Source organism: Hemitrygon akajei, chromosome 2 (genome assembly GCF_048418815.1).
Source record: "Hemitrygon akajei chromosome 2, sHemAka1.3, whole genome shotgun sequence".
Taxonomy (NCBI): Eukaryota; Metazoa; Chordata; class Chondrichthyes; order Myliobatiformes; family Dasyatidae; genus Hemitrygon; species Hemitrygon akajei.
Genome location: NC_133125.1, coordinates 54987560 through 55000444, shown reverse-complemented (window position 1 = coordinate 55000444; position 12885 = coordinate 54987560). Strand labels below are relative to the sequence as shown.

Sequence of the window (12885 nt, the reverse complement as noted above, 5' to 3'; positions counted from 1 at the left end):
AAGTGGAATGTTTCCTTGATAGCCGCAGTTCACCAGGGCCAATCTAAATAGGACATCCTCCATATCCAAAATGAGAAAGGTACAAGGATATGATCATGGTGAAAGGAGGGTCATAGCTGTGGAAAGACAGAAGATATGCCATGAGAGGGATGATTTGATTTAAATGTACCAATAATTTCCATAAGACCATAAAACATAGCAGCAGAATTAGGCCATTCAGCCCACCGAGTCTGATCTGCCATTCCATCATGGCTGATCCCATATCCCACTGTACTCCATATACCTGCCCTCTTGCCATATCCCTTGATGCCCTGACCGATCAGGAAACGATCAACTTCTGCCTTAAATATACACATGGGCCTGGCCTCCTCCGCAGTCTGTGGCAGAGCATTCTATAGATTTACTACTCTCTGGCTAAAAATATTCCTCCTTACCTCTGTTCTAAAGGGTCATCCCTCAATTTTGAGGTTGTGCCCTCTAATTCTGGATACCCCCACCAATGGAAACATCCTCTCCACATGCACCTTATCTAGTCCTTTCAGCATTCAGTAGGTTTAAATGAGATCCCCCCACATTCTTTTAAATTGCAGTGAGAACAGGCCTAAACACTCCTCATATGTTAAACCCTTCATTCCCAGAATCATCCTCATGAACCCCCTCTGGACCCTCTCCAAAGACATCACATCCTTTCTGAGATATGGGGCCCAAAACTGTTGAGAATACTTTAAGTATGGCCTGACTAGTGTCTTATAAAGGTTCAGCATTAAATCCTTGCTTTTATATTCTATTTCCCTTGAAATAAATGCCAACATTGCATTTGCCTTCTTTACCACGAACTCAACTTGTAGATCGACCTACTGGAGTCCTGCACAAGGACTCCTAAGTCCCTCTGCACCTCTGATGTTTGAATCTTCTCACCATTTAGTTAATAGTCTGCTCTATTGTTCCTTTTACCAAAATGCATTATCATACATTTCCCAGCACTGTATTCCATCTACCAGTTTGAGTCTGCCTAGCACTATTTCCTTTGTAATAGCAATGGCACTCTGTCCTGCTCCCTGTCACTCACAGACCACTGACACACTGCTAGTGTCTTCCACAGTGAAGACAAATAAAGTACCCATTAAGTTCATCTGCCATTTCTTTGCCCACCATTATTAACTCACCAGCATAATTTTCCAGTGATCCAATATCAACTCTCACCTCCCTCTTACTCTATTTAAATGAAAAAACTTTTAGAATCTTGCTTTATATTATTGGCTAGTCTGCCCTCATATTTCATCTTTTCCCTTCTTACAGCTTTTTTTAGTTGCCTTTTGTTGGATTTTAAAAGCTTCCCAATCATCCAACTACCCACTCACTTTTGCTACTTTATATGCCCTTTTCTTGGCTTTTATACAGTCCTTAACATCCTTTGTCGGCCACAGTTGCCTATCGCTGCCATTTGAAAACTTCTTCCTCTGCGGGACACATCTATCCTGCACCTTGTGAACTATTTCCAGAAACTTCAGCCACCTCTGCTCTGCCGTCCTCCTGGTCAGTATCCTCTAGCCCACCTGGGTGAGCCCCTCTGTCATGCCTCTGTAATTCCCTTTATTCTGTTGCGATACTGATTTCCAATATACCACTGGTGATTGATACAAAAGGCTGTAAATGTGTACCACCAGGCTCAAGGGCAGGTTCTATCGCTCTGTTATAAGATTATTGAATGGCCCTTCTGAACAGTAAGGTGGATATTTGGCCTCATGATGTACCTTATCATGACTTTGCAGCTTATGATAAATACAAGAGATTCTGCAGATGCTGGAAATCCAAAGCAACACCAATAATATGCTGGGGAAACTCAGCAGGTCAGACAGTGTCTACGGAAAGGAATAAACAGTTGACATTTTGAGCTGAGTGTCCTGATGAATGGTCATGGCCTGATATGTTGACTGTTTATTAATACTGCCTGACATGCTGAGTCCCTCCAGCATTTTTTATGTGTTGCAATTTATTGTCTGCCTGCACTGCACTTTCACTAAAACTGAAACACTTTATTCTTATTGTTATCAATATTCCCATATACAGTTACTACCTCAATGTATTGTTGCGATGAAGGGACATAAATGCACAGTGTGCAAAACAAAGTTTTCAAAATACCTCAGTAGAAATGATAAGAATAATACAATTTAACAATTTCCCAATGGTTCTGTAGAAGCTAAGTCCATGGTTACCAGCAGATTCTCCTCCAATTAACTGAGAATTAAGGCATGAAAGGAGGTCAGTTCAACTTGTTCTTGCAGTGGCTGTACACCAGAAACACTTTCTTGCAAGAAAAAATTAGGAATGTTTGGTTTCTGTGTTGTGAAATTGCCACCATGGTTGAGTAGCAGCAGGTCTGCATAAGGTGTAAGGGATATTGTGCAAGTGATTAAGTATCGTTGCCAACACCACCAGATAGGAGGTACAACGATCTACACTTGACTTCACCACACTAGTCAAGTGGCCAAACCTTCTGTGGTTCCAGGGCCAGGTTATGTAGCCCATCAGTATGGCCACATCTTTATATCAATGCTTCAATATAGTTTTGGGGCATCCAAGAACCTTAGAATTGTTCCTTTCATTTGCAAAATTTTAACAGTTTCCACAACCCTCTTCCACCTCTGATTGTATCCATACAATTTCTTTGCTACACAAGTTCTCTAACTAATGGTGACACAAATTAGGCCATTCAACCCATCAGACTGATGGCACCTCGCAAGAGCAAACACTTAGTCTAATTTGCTCTCTCCCTGTAGCCCTGCAATTTATCCTTTCTATTGAGTAACTTCATTAAATCTGCCTTATCTTTCATTGATTGAATGTGAACAATCACAATGTATCTAATCTCTCCACATAAGCTAAGTCCCACAATCCTTTACAATTCTCATCTTCTCTACAAACACTAATTCCAAGGACTCTTAGATATCTATTTGTCCAGATGAGATGGCTAAATGTTATAATGTATTTTTTGTTAAACTTAAGAGTTGTAGCCAAAGTTAGGGAGTGGGCAATAAAAAGCAATTGGTTAGGTCACTGCAGCATGGTCAGCTGACCACAGAAGAGCCTCTGTGAAGCTTAGCCAAGCAGCTTGCCTGCTTTTTAAGATGACACAAAGCCCACGTGGAAGGTTGTTTCTCAAGAACATTATGGAGGTGAAGGACTCCTGGCAGGTAGAGAGGAAGGGGGGAATCTGGCAGAGAGAGAGGTCAACCTGGCAGGGGGAAAGCTTCGGTTTTTGGGTGTGTGTGGGAGGGGTGTGGATGTTAGGGTTACGGGTAAGGTTGGGAGATGGAAGTGAAGGCCTCCTAGAGGGGAGAGAAAGTGGAATCTGGTGGAGGGAGAGCTCCAGTTTATAAACTTGTAAACTCAGTCAGCTCTGGCATGGGCACTAGCCTCCATAGTATCCAGGACATCATTCTTGGAGTGATGCCTCAAAAAAGGGAGCGTCCATCATTAAGGACCCATCATCACCCAGGACTTGCCCTGTTCTCATTGCTACCATCAGGAAGGAGGTACAGAAGCCTGAAGGCACGCATTCAATGATTCAGGAACAGCCTCTTCCCCTCTGCCATTTGATTTCTGATTGCACATTGAACCCAGGAACACCACCTCACTACTTTTTTTATTTGTATTTCTCCACTATTTATATAATTTAACTATTTAATATATACTTACTATAACTCACAATTTTCCCTCTATTATTATGTATTGTATTGTACTGCTGCTGCAAATACAATTTTCACCACAAATGCCGGTGATTTTAAACCTGATTCTGATCTGATATTTGTCTTGGAGTACATCAATGGACACTGATCAGATCACTCTCAAGTACACCAAATAGGTATTAGAATCATATTGTCTTTGGAAAGAAAACTGTGCATGTTATTTCACGAATGGATGAATGGAAAGTAAACACCAAGAAAGAAGCTAGATATATTTCTGAAGCAAGCTGTTGAGATAACTGTGAATTTGGGGAAAGCATAGGGTCAGTGGCCCGTGAATTTTAGAGGAACATTTCCTCATTAATATTAAATATTAATATTAAATTCACTAATATTAAAATTAGAATGGGAGTTGGAGGCCCATGATCTGATGGACGTTTGTAATTTTACTTCAATTTTTTAATATATTTAATATTACAGTTAAATTCTTTTAATCTGGTACTGTTAGTTACAATGACATAAAGTGATAAGTAAGCAGCTTTTAAGTCTGTCTGGTAATTGGCGAACCAACTAAAAGTACCTAATTGAAGTCAGGTTACATAAAGATATTGATAGCTGAGAAATCAGTGAGCCCAGCTAAAAGCACAGTGGGTATTAAGTGCAACATCTTGGGTGGGCAAGTCATTGCTTTGAATGATGAACATGAAAACTGGATCTCTAGATATAATCTTTATTCAGTACAGACATATGCACAGGAATGGGCACACACTCTGTGAGTATTAATGAACATGTGCAACTATGATGACCTGATGCACAAAATGGCAAAATAGCATGTGTGAAATCTTCCTTAATCTTTGTAATATTAGTGCCCAGAGATTTGATTCAATGTACAGTAGTCAGTTAAGACAGCTCATTGTCTGTACATGTAGCTAGTGCAAAGTAGTCTATTTCATGGTCGTGTCAATTTCCAAACTCTGCCTTTCAAGAGGACTCTCAATGTGAGTTGGTAATTTGTTCTCTTCACAGATGCTGTTATACAGTTGCCCTTACTTGCTTGTTGGTTGCATTTGGTTTTGTATTAAAAGCAGCTACACTATTTCTACTGATTGTGACTGCTTACTCCCTCATGTAGCGTCCATTAAGTGTAAACTTGTATGAGGAAAGGACTTTAGTGAAGTGTGATTGTGATCAAATTAAGTAAATTAATTAGATGCGTAAGGTGAGTACAACAAGTCAGGTGATATGTTAGAGCTGGTTTTTGTGGGGATTGATGTAAAGGGTGAATGATTAGAAACTTTGTAAAGCATGTCTGCAGCTCAGGGAAGTGTGGCTCAATATTAATGAGAAATTCAAGATCTATGTGTTATGGTGCATTGAGAATGAGGGGAGGTTCACGGATGCTTTCAGTGTGGGTGAATGATGAAGCAAATTTCTCACTTTCTCACAGGAAGAAGTCCTATCTTTTAGATGAAGTCAATAGGATTAGTCAGCAAAGAGTGCCAGAAGGGTGTGGCTGAATGAGGCAGGCATATGGGACCAGAATTTTGAAGGAGACTCATCCCCCTTGCACCTGCCCAATAGACATGAGGTTTCTGTAGTCTCTGTGAACGACAGTAGAAATTGCTGAGCAGATAAGCAGACAAAAGGTAGCTCCATGTGAAGAGGGGATGGTAGAGTTAAGAGGATAAATAATCTTCTCTGCAGTAACAGGTGTAAGTACCTACCTGGTGCCTGCATTAAGCAATCTTTTTAGAACAGGAAAGGATTGTGCAGTGGGAGAGGAAAGATCCTGTTGTTGTGGAGTCAATGACATAGACAAGGGGAAAAAAATCCATGCTGGAATGTGAGCAGTGAAGGTCCGAATTCTTAAATAAAATGAACTATAAAGAGCAATTGCAACCATAGCAACACAAATACTTGCATTGGGGTAAATAAGATCAGATAATTGAATGTATGGCTCAACATTATTAGGACTGGGTTTCATTCATGGGTCATCGGCACCAGTATTGGGGGGGGGGGGGAGGGGAAGAAGCTGTTCCACTAGGTTGAGCTTCACCTCTGGTGAATCAAGGTAGGACCAGTTTCTGAGTGAAGCACATAATCAAGGCTATAGGAATTAAACAAAATAGTAGTGATATTTTAACAGTTATAAAGCAAGAACAGAGCAAGTGTGCAGAATAGCAAAGTGGGTAATGTTAACAGGAGTCTGTCAGGAAGGAAAGTATGTCTCTAACTAGAGTCATGGCAAGGAGACAAAACAAAAATCTTTGATTAAGTATGGTACTCATAACAAGACAAGTGAAATAGTAGCATATCTAAAATTAAATTGGTACAATGAATTTCCTCCTTTGTTATAAAGAAATGTGGAGTTAGTATGTGGAAAAGAATAGAATCTTTTAGCTATTAAAGAGATCATTGATTGCAGAGTGACCTGCGCTGGGAATTAAATATACCAGATTACTTTTGGAAGAGAAAGGCAAAATGAAACAGTCAGTGAAGTATCTGTCTAATTCAAAAATGGGATAAAGGTTATTAGGTTGAGAAACCAAGAGGTAGAATCAGTTTGCATGGAGTTAAGAGACACCAAGGTGCTTAAAAAATGGTGGGAATCATCAGTATACCCCAAAGAGTTGGAGTAATTTAGAGCACTAAGAAAAGTCTGGGAATTAGAGGGGCATATAACCAAGTCAATGTAATTATAGTATACCTTAACTTACATTTAATCTGGGCAGGCCAGAACAGCAGTAATGTGATAAAGGGTGTATTCATATAATAAATATGGATAAATGTCTAGATCAGTATATTGAGGAAACAATGAGAAAACAGGTTATTTTTGATAAGTATTGTGTAATGTCTAAGAATTAATTGATCTGACAGCCAAGGTACTTTTAGGCACTAGTGATAATTTTATATAAAACCTTTAAGTAATTTGGGTCAATCCTGAAGTTGGGATGTTAAATCTGATTCAAGCAAAATTGTCTCTTGTATTGGAAAGCCACCAAAAATCGTTGCTTGTGATAATAAACAATGGTTATCAATGAGAGGATTAATACATGGATTCGATGTGATGAGGCAAAAAAATAGCAACAGGGGAAGTGATTTAGTTGTGTCTATCAGGAAAGGTTGACAGAATTAAATTTTAAAAATGGCTTTTGAATTGCAAGATATGTATGTAAACTTGCAGATTTGGAAAATTTCAGAAGTAAGCAAAGGAGGACCAAACACTCTTACAAGAAAAGGGAAATATTCATATTTCTAGCATCTGCAGGTTTTAAAAAAAAATTTCATGAGTATAAGATGCCTTGATTATATCAGAGTAGCACACACAAAATGCTGGAGGAACTCAGCAGATCAGGCATCATCTATGAAAAGGAATAAAGAGTCAACGTTTTGGGCAGCATCCTAACGAAAGGCCTCTGCCCAAAACATCAACTCTTTATTCAGCAGTCTGATTTTAAAATGCAGTCAACAGTTATAATGAAGGAAGTGCACAGAACAAACACAGATATGGATGTATGTGTACATCATTTCATGTTTTACTATAGCTTAAAATGATCTTTGGTGTCCACCTGAGAAGGCAGATGTATCATCAATCTCATTTAGCCTTTCATTTGAAGTTATTTCTAATGGTGAAGCACTGTCCTGCCACAGTAGTGAAATTTCATCTTAAATCTTCATGCATTAATCTTTAAGTTGACCTATTACAATGGGAATCTGGACAAAATCAGAAACTGCATTTGACATAACTATATTGACAAAATCACAGTCTAAGCAGTTAAGTGACAATAAACTGATGTAAATGTGAGGTGATCAACTTGAGCAATTTTGGAAAACATGAATGGAGTCTCAGAGCAATGGGATATGGGGACGTAAGTGAGCAAAACAATAAAAACAGCATTGTAAAGCCATTACAAATCAATCAAAGCCATGGGATTTATTTCTTGAGGTATAGGATTCAAAAATGGTTCTGTTTAACTTGTACATGACCTTAGTAAGGCTACAATTAGAGTATTGTTCAGAATTCTGGTCCCCTTAAGCAAATGAAAGGACTGGAGAAAGTGCAAAAAAGATTAATGAGCCTAGTGCTGGAACTGAAAACTTACAGCTGTCGAGAAGAATCAAACTAGTGGTTGTTTTTGTCCTTTTTTTTGGTGCTCTATCCTTGTGGTGTTAATTTGTACAGTTTTGAAAGGAACAGGAGTGGTATTTTAGACACAATGACATTTTGGACTTCTTTGGTCCTATAATGTAACTATTATACTTGCAGCTGAGGTTCTTGGGCCTGCATAACTCTTAAATATGAGGTTAGTTTATCGTTATTCTGTGCGCCAGATTAACATTTTCTTTAACTTTGCAGCTTATGATTTTCAAACAACGTCCCCTGGGATTTTCAGTGACTCAGTACGGAACTGTCCTGAAGACAACGGTTTCCTCCAAATTAATGCAATTGATCGCTGCCCTAGTCAGCTGTCTTCCATTTACACTGAGAGTTGAAAACAAGAACAAAACGAACTACAAAGAGACAATCCTTCACATTTTATTCTTTCATTTTAAACAAATTCTTAAACTGTTTGGTACTCAAGACATTATTCTGGTGAATTCAGACTCTACACCTCTACCTCTCTCAAAGAAAGTGTGCTATTCACATAAACCTGCAGCTGAGAGGAGAAAAGTGGAAGTACTTCACAAAAGTGAAATAGCAAAGGAAGCAACACCTGTTAATCCAATATTACAAACTGCTTCTGAAAAAGAAAAGGGAATTCACAATTTATATGAAGGGTTGTATGTTGTTTATTTTGATGTGATCTTGCTTTTGTAACTAATCTGTTATGTTTTTTTTCCCTTAAACACAAATACAGCAAAGAAAATGCGTTTTCACTATTTTCACAATTGAATAGAAATTGTGCTTCCACACTAAGGAAACTGCAATTAGCACAGTGTAGCTGTCACTCATTCCTTTTTACAATGGGTGCTGGTACTTGGGTGAAAGCTCCAACTAAAGATGATACAAACATAATCTTCACTTTTTTAAACAAAATATTGGAGCATACTACTGAAACAAGTATCATTGTTTGTGAAGAGAAGCTTCCAGAACAGATCAGTTTTGTTAAGGTTATTTTTGTTTTACGCTATCTCCTATTTACATACTGTATGTATTACTAAGTTCACTATTTTTATACATATTTTCTAAAACATCTATTTTTTATTTCTTCACTATTCAAATCATAAGTGTATAAATTTATATTTTCCAGGCTAGACTATTTTTCCAAGTGTCTTGCACAAAATTTAAAAGATCAAGAGTTTTTTTTCTTTACAAAATTTGGCACTGAATGATCAAGAAAAGGTTAAACAACTTGTTCCCTGAATTCAAAGCTCTGTCACAAAATGTTTTTACAAGTTTGTTTCATTTAAAAACAGAAGAAAATAAGAGAAATTCATAATTCTCACAATGTGAGTTGTGAGCATTCTACTATATGGACATAGAAATAAGTAAAACTTAATATCCTTATTGATCCATTATTGATGTATTAATCAACACTGTCCCTACCTGAGGCTGCATCTTACTGGAAAATAAATATTTGAACAATGCATGTTATTATTAATACATAATTCGGCTAGATGGTTTAGCAGATCAGGAAACACCCTGTAACTGGTCAATCTCCAGTACATTGCTGGTCAATTGATACCTTCTAACCTTCCTTTTATTCTCAACTTCTTTGCCTAGAACAGTTTGGCAAACCACCCTTCTCATTCGTGTGCAAAGGAATTGTTGGATTTTTTTTATATTAAGAGGGGCTTTTGTTCTTTTTTAACTTTTTCATTCCCAACCAAATATATTCTTTTTCTTTGGATTTCTTTCTGCATTTTATTCCTCATCCTTCATTTTCTTTCTTGGCCTCCGATAGATAAGTGATCTCATTAGTTACAAATGACAGCTTTCCCAGATACCCTCTCCACCAATTATCAGCTTTCAATTCCAAAAAGTTAAAATGGAAACCTTTTCAATTAGATAAAGAAAATGGTGCAGCTCAACTGCTACATGATGTTCTATTCCAGCAAGGTGTAGCCCACAGTCTATAACAGAGTGGAAAAATTTGCAATTGTTTATTTTCAAATTCAGTTTCATTGCTTATCATTGAAACAAAAATAAAAAGGTATAAGAAATAATCAAGCATCTTACCTGTTCTTCTAGAAATGGAGAAGAATTGCACAGGAATAAGATAACTCCAAGTAATACCTAAACAATATTCTTTGCTGCACCCTTTAAACATATCCTGCACTCAAACTGGCACTATCGACTCTGCATCAGAACATCACCATGTCTTGAAAAGCAGAGCAATAATGAGTTCCTAGTATGATTAGTTACTCATACAAATGATAATACTATTCTCCTCTACCTTCGGGTAGCAGTATTCTTCTCAAACTCTGTAACACGTAGCAAAGTCTCTGTTGAACCTAATCATTATATTTGTTTAAGACGTCTAGAGAAAAAAATCAGTTTGTAGTTAAATGAAATTCAAAGAATGTATTCTTTAGAATACACAATCACTTTTATAATTGGGCAAAATTTTGTGATGTCACATCAGGGGAAGATTTACTTCAAACGGTTGCCGGCTTACTGAGCATGAACTGGGGCCTGAAGGCTCATTTAGAAGAAACAGAGTGCAAATATATTGCCCTTTATAACATATGTTATTCTATGCTGATCTCATAAAATATTCATCTTTTCCAAACAAAGAAAAAATAACCTATGAGATAAATGTCTAATTTTCAGAAAATTGATAAATTGGATAATGTGTGCAATCTTAAATAGTTTACATAGTATACATTTTTATGTGCGAAGTGTAATTGGGGAAGAATGAAAAGATTTTTAATTTCACAAGTGCCATTGTTTTATAATTTGTGCATGATGTGCCGTATTTTACATTTTAAAATATTAGGACGTTTACACACAGGATGTAGATTCGTAAAGAAGAAGCCCTTTTATACGATGAATCATAGTAACTTCACTGGATATAATTTAGTGTTTGATGATCTGAATTGCTTTAGAAACTCAATAAACAATTTGAACACCAAAGTTGGCTGAAGCCAACACCCAGAAATAACATAGTGAAAACCTTTTGGTATCTGGTGATGCTGCTGCTTCAGTGTGCAACATATCAACTTAAAAACGTGTCTTTTATTAATGTAGTCTTAGTTTAAGTAATGGAGGACACATTTTGTGGAAGAAAGAAGCCAATGGTATCATGGTCACTAGACAAGATGATAGCTCAAACGTAAGAATAAAATGTTCTTAATATTTCTTCTTGCACACAACATGCTGTCCATTATGCAGAATAAACAATTCTATAACTTTAAAAATTATTCTTCATGTAGTATTTCCTTAGCTTTGCTTTTAAGACTTGCTATGTTTTCCTTGTCCTGGTCCAGATGAACTTCATAACACTTCTGCCAGAGCACAACATCCTTGCCAGTATTCGAGTATTCCTATATATCACTGACCATGCTAATTTATCATCTTTCAACTGAATCAGGCACTGTACAAACCAGGATCCCTCACTGGTGTCACAGAACATTATTCCCCTAAAAATCAGCATACATGCATTGGCTAAAGTCATTGTTTTTTTAAAATCAAGTTTATTACTTACTCTTTCATTATTTGATTGTCATAGAAAGCTACAGCATAAAGCAGTCCACTAATCCCTCCATACCCCATCATTCAAGTACCTATCCAAAATGTTGAAATAGAGTTTGCATGTTCTGGCAGCTCATTCCACATTCTCATGAACCCAAGTGAAGAAGCTTTCCCTCATGTTCCCCTTAAACTTTTCAACTTTCACCCTTAACCAATGACCTCTGGTTGTATTCCCACCCAACCTCCGTGGTAAAAGCCTGCTTGCATTTTCCCTATCTATACCCCTCATAAGACCGCAAATAACAGAATTCCACACGTCACGTTTCTGTAATGTGCAGCCTTTTGAAATGCAACCAGGTGTCATTTAATCACATTAATGTACTTTATCATATTTTCCACTGTGTTTAGCCTTCCTTATGTCCTTCCGTAAGGATGTTTGCTTTAAAACCGAGTTCAGAAAGTTAAGTTTCTTACACCTACTGTGATAGGAGAATTATAGAGTATCAAAATTGAGACATGTTAGAAATCCAAAATTATAGTAAGTCTAATCTTGCCTCAATAATGCAACTTATCCTCCTCAGAAGAAATTTATGTCCCTTTTATATGCTGCTGTCTTGATTCAGATCAGTTCAGATGCTGTTTTCAATTTTTTTTTAGTCTTCATTCCTATTGTTCTATGAAGTTCATGATACAAAGCTGTTTCCTCTGGACGGCATTAGATTGTGCTCAAAAGCATAACAATGCTATTTTCCCCAATGAGACTATTAATCATATAACAAAACACAATTCTCCATGTTAAAACATGCTTAAATAAAACAATCTGTACATAAATTGGAGCATTCTACATAATATGGTTCTGGGAGCACTTTTAAATAGAAAATGATGTGGAAATGTATAATGTTTTTTTTGCATGGTTTTATAGAGCTTGTATATATTTCATATACCTTCGCTTGTAGATTTTTAATTGCAAATTTAATTGTATATTTGGTTGATTTTCTTGTCCAATACTACATTTACAATATGTTGTAAATTATGTTGCTACAGCTTGAAGCTTAAGACGGTTAATCGCTACATCTTCATTAACATATAATGTAGTCTTGTGGTTTGTTATAACTTTGATAAATTATTTTTTTCATGTTCGTATTATTCTTTTTCTTTAAGTTGTTCACTATTTTGGGCACAAAATAAATCTCAGAATGATTTCCCTGAAAGTGGTACAAGATTGAAACTGGATCTCTGTCGGCACTTAAACAACAGTAATGCACCAATGAAGGATATACAGAAAAATAAAGTAGTCTTTTCACTTGTTTTACTATTAATACCGAGGACTCATACAATTTTCTTTTTATAATCAGAAACAGAATTATCCTTTAAGGTCTTTGCTAATGAGGCTTTTATTTTAATTCCTGGCACAAGTTCTAGGACTGGAATTGATTTGAAATGTAGATTATATTGCTGTGAAAATAACTGTCATAAAACTGTGGCACCTGGAATGGACTGTTTGCAAATTTTGTCCTATGGGAATTGCTCCAAATAAAACTTTTGAAATAGATGAATAACTCG

General features: G+C 36.8%; 1 protein-coding gene across 2 annotated transcripts in view; it reads left to right on the top strand.

Moving 5' to 3' along the window:
* glis3 (GLIS family zinc finger 3) overlaps positions 1-12641 on the top strand; it is a 490617-nt gene extending 477976 nt beyond the window's left edge. For both annotated transcript variants that reach the window (XM_073072436.1, XM_073072441.1), the window contains exon 11: positions 8044-12641. In XM_073072436.1, the coding sequence (XP_072928537.1) occupies positions 8044-8180 (137 nt within the window). In that variant the 3' untranslated portion in view covers positions 8181-12641. The remainder of the gene's footprint in view (positions 1-8043) is intronic.
* The last annotated feature ends 244 nt before the right edge of the window (positions 12642-12885 follow it).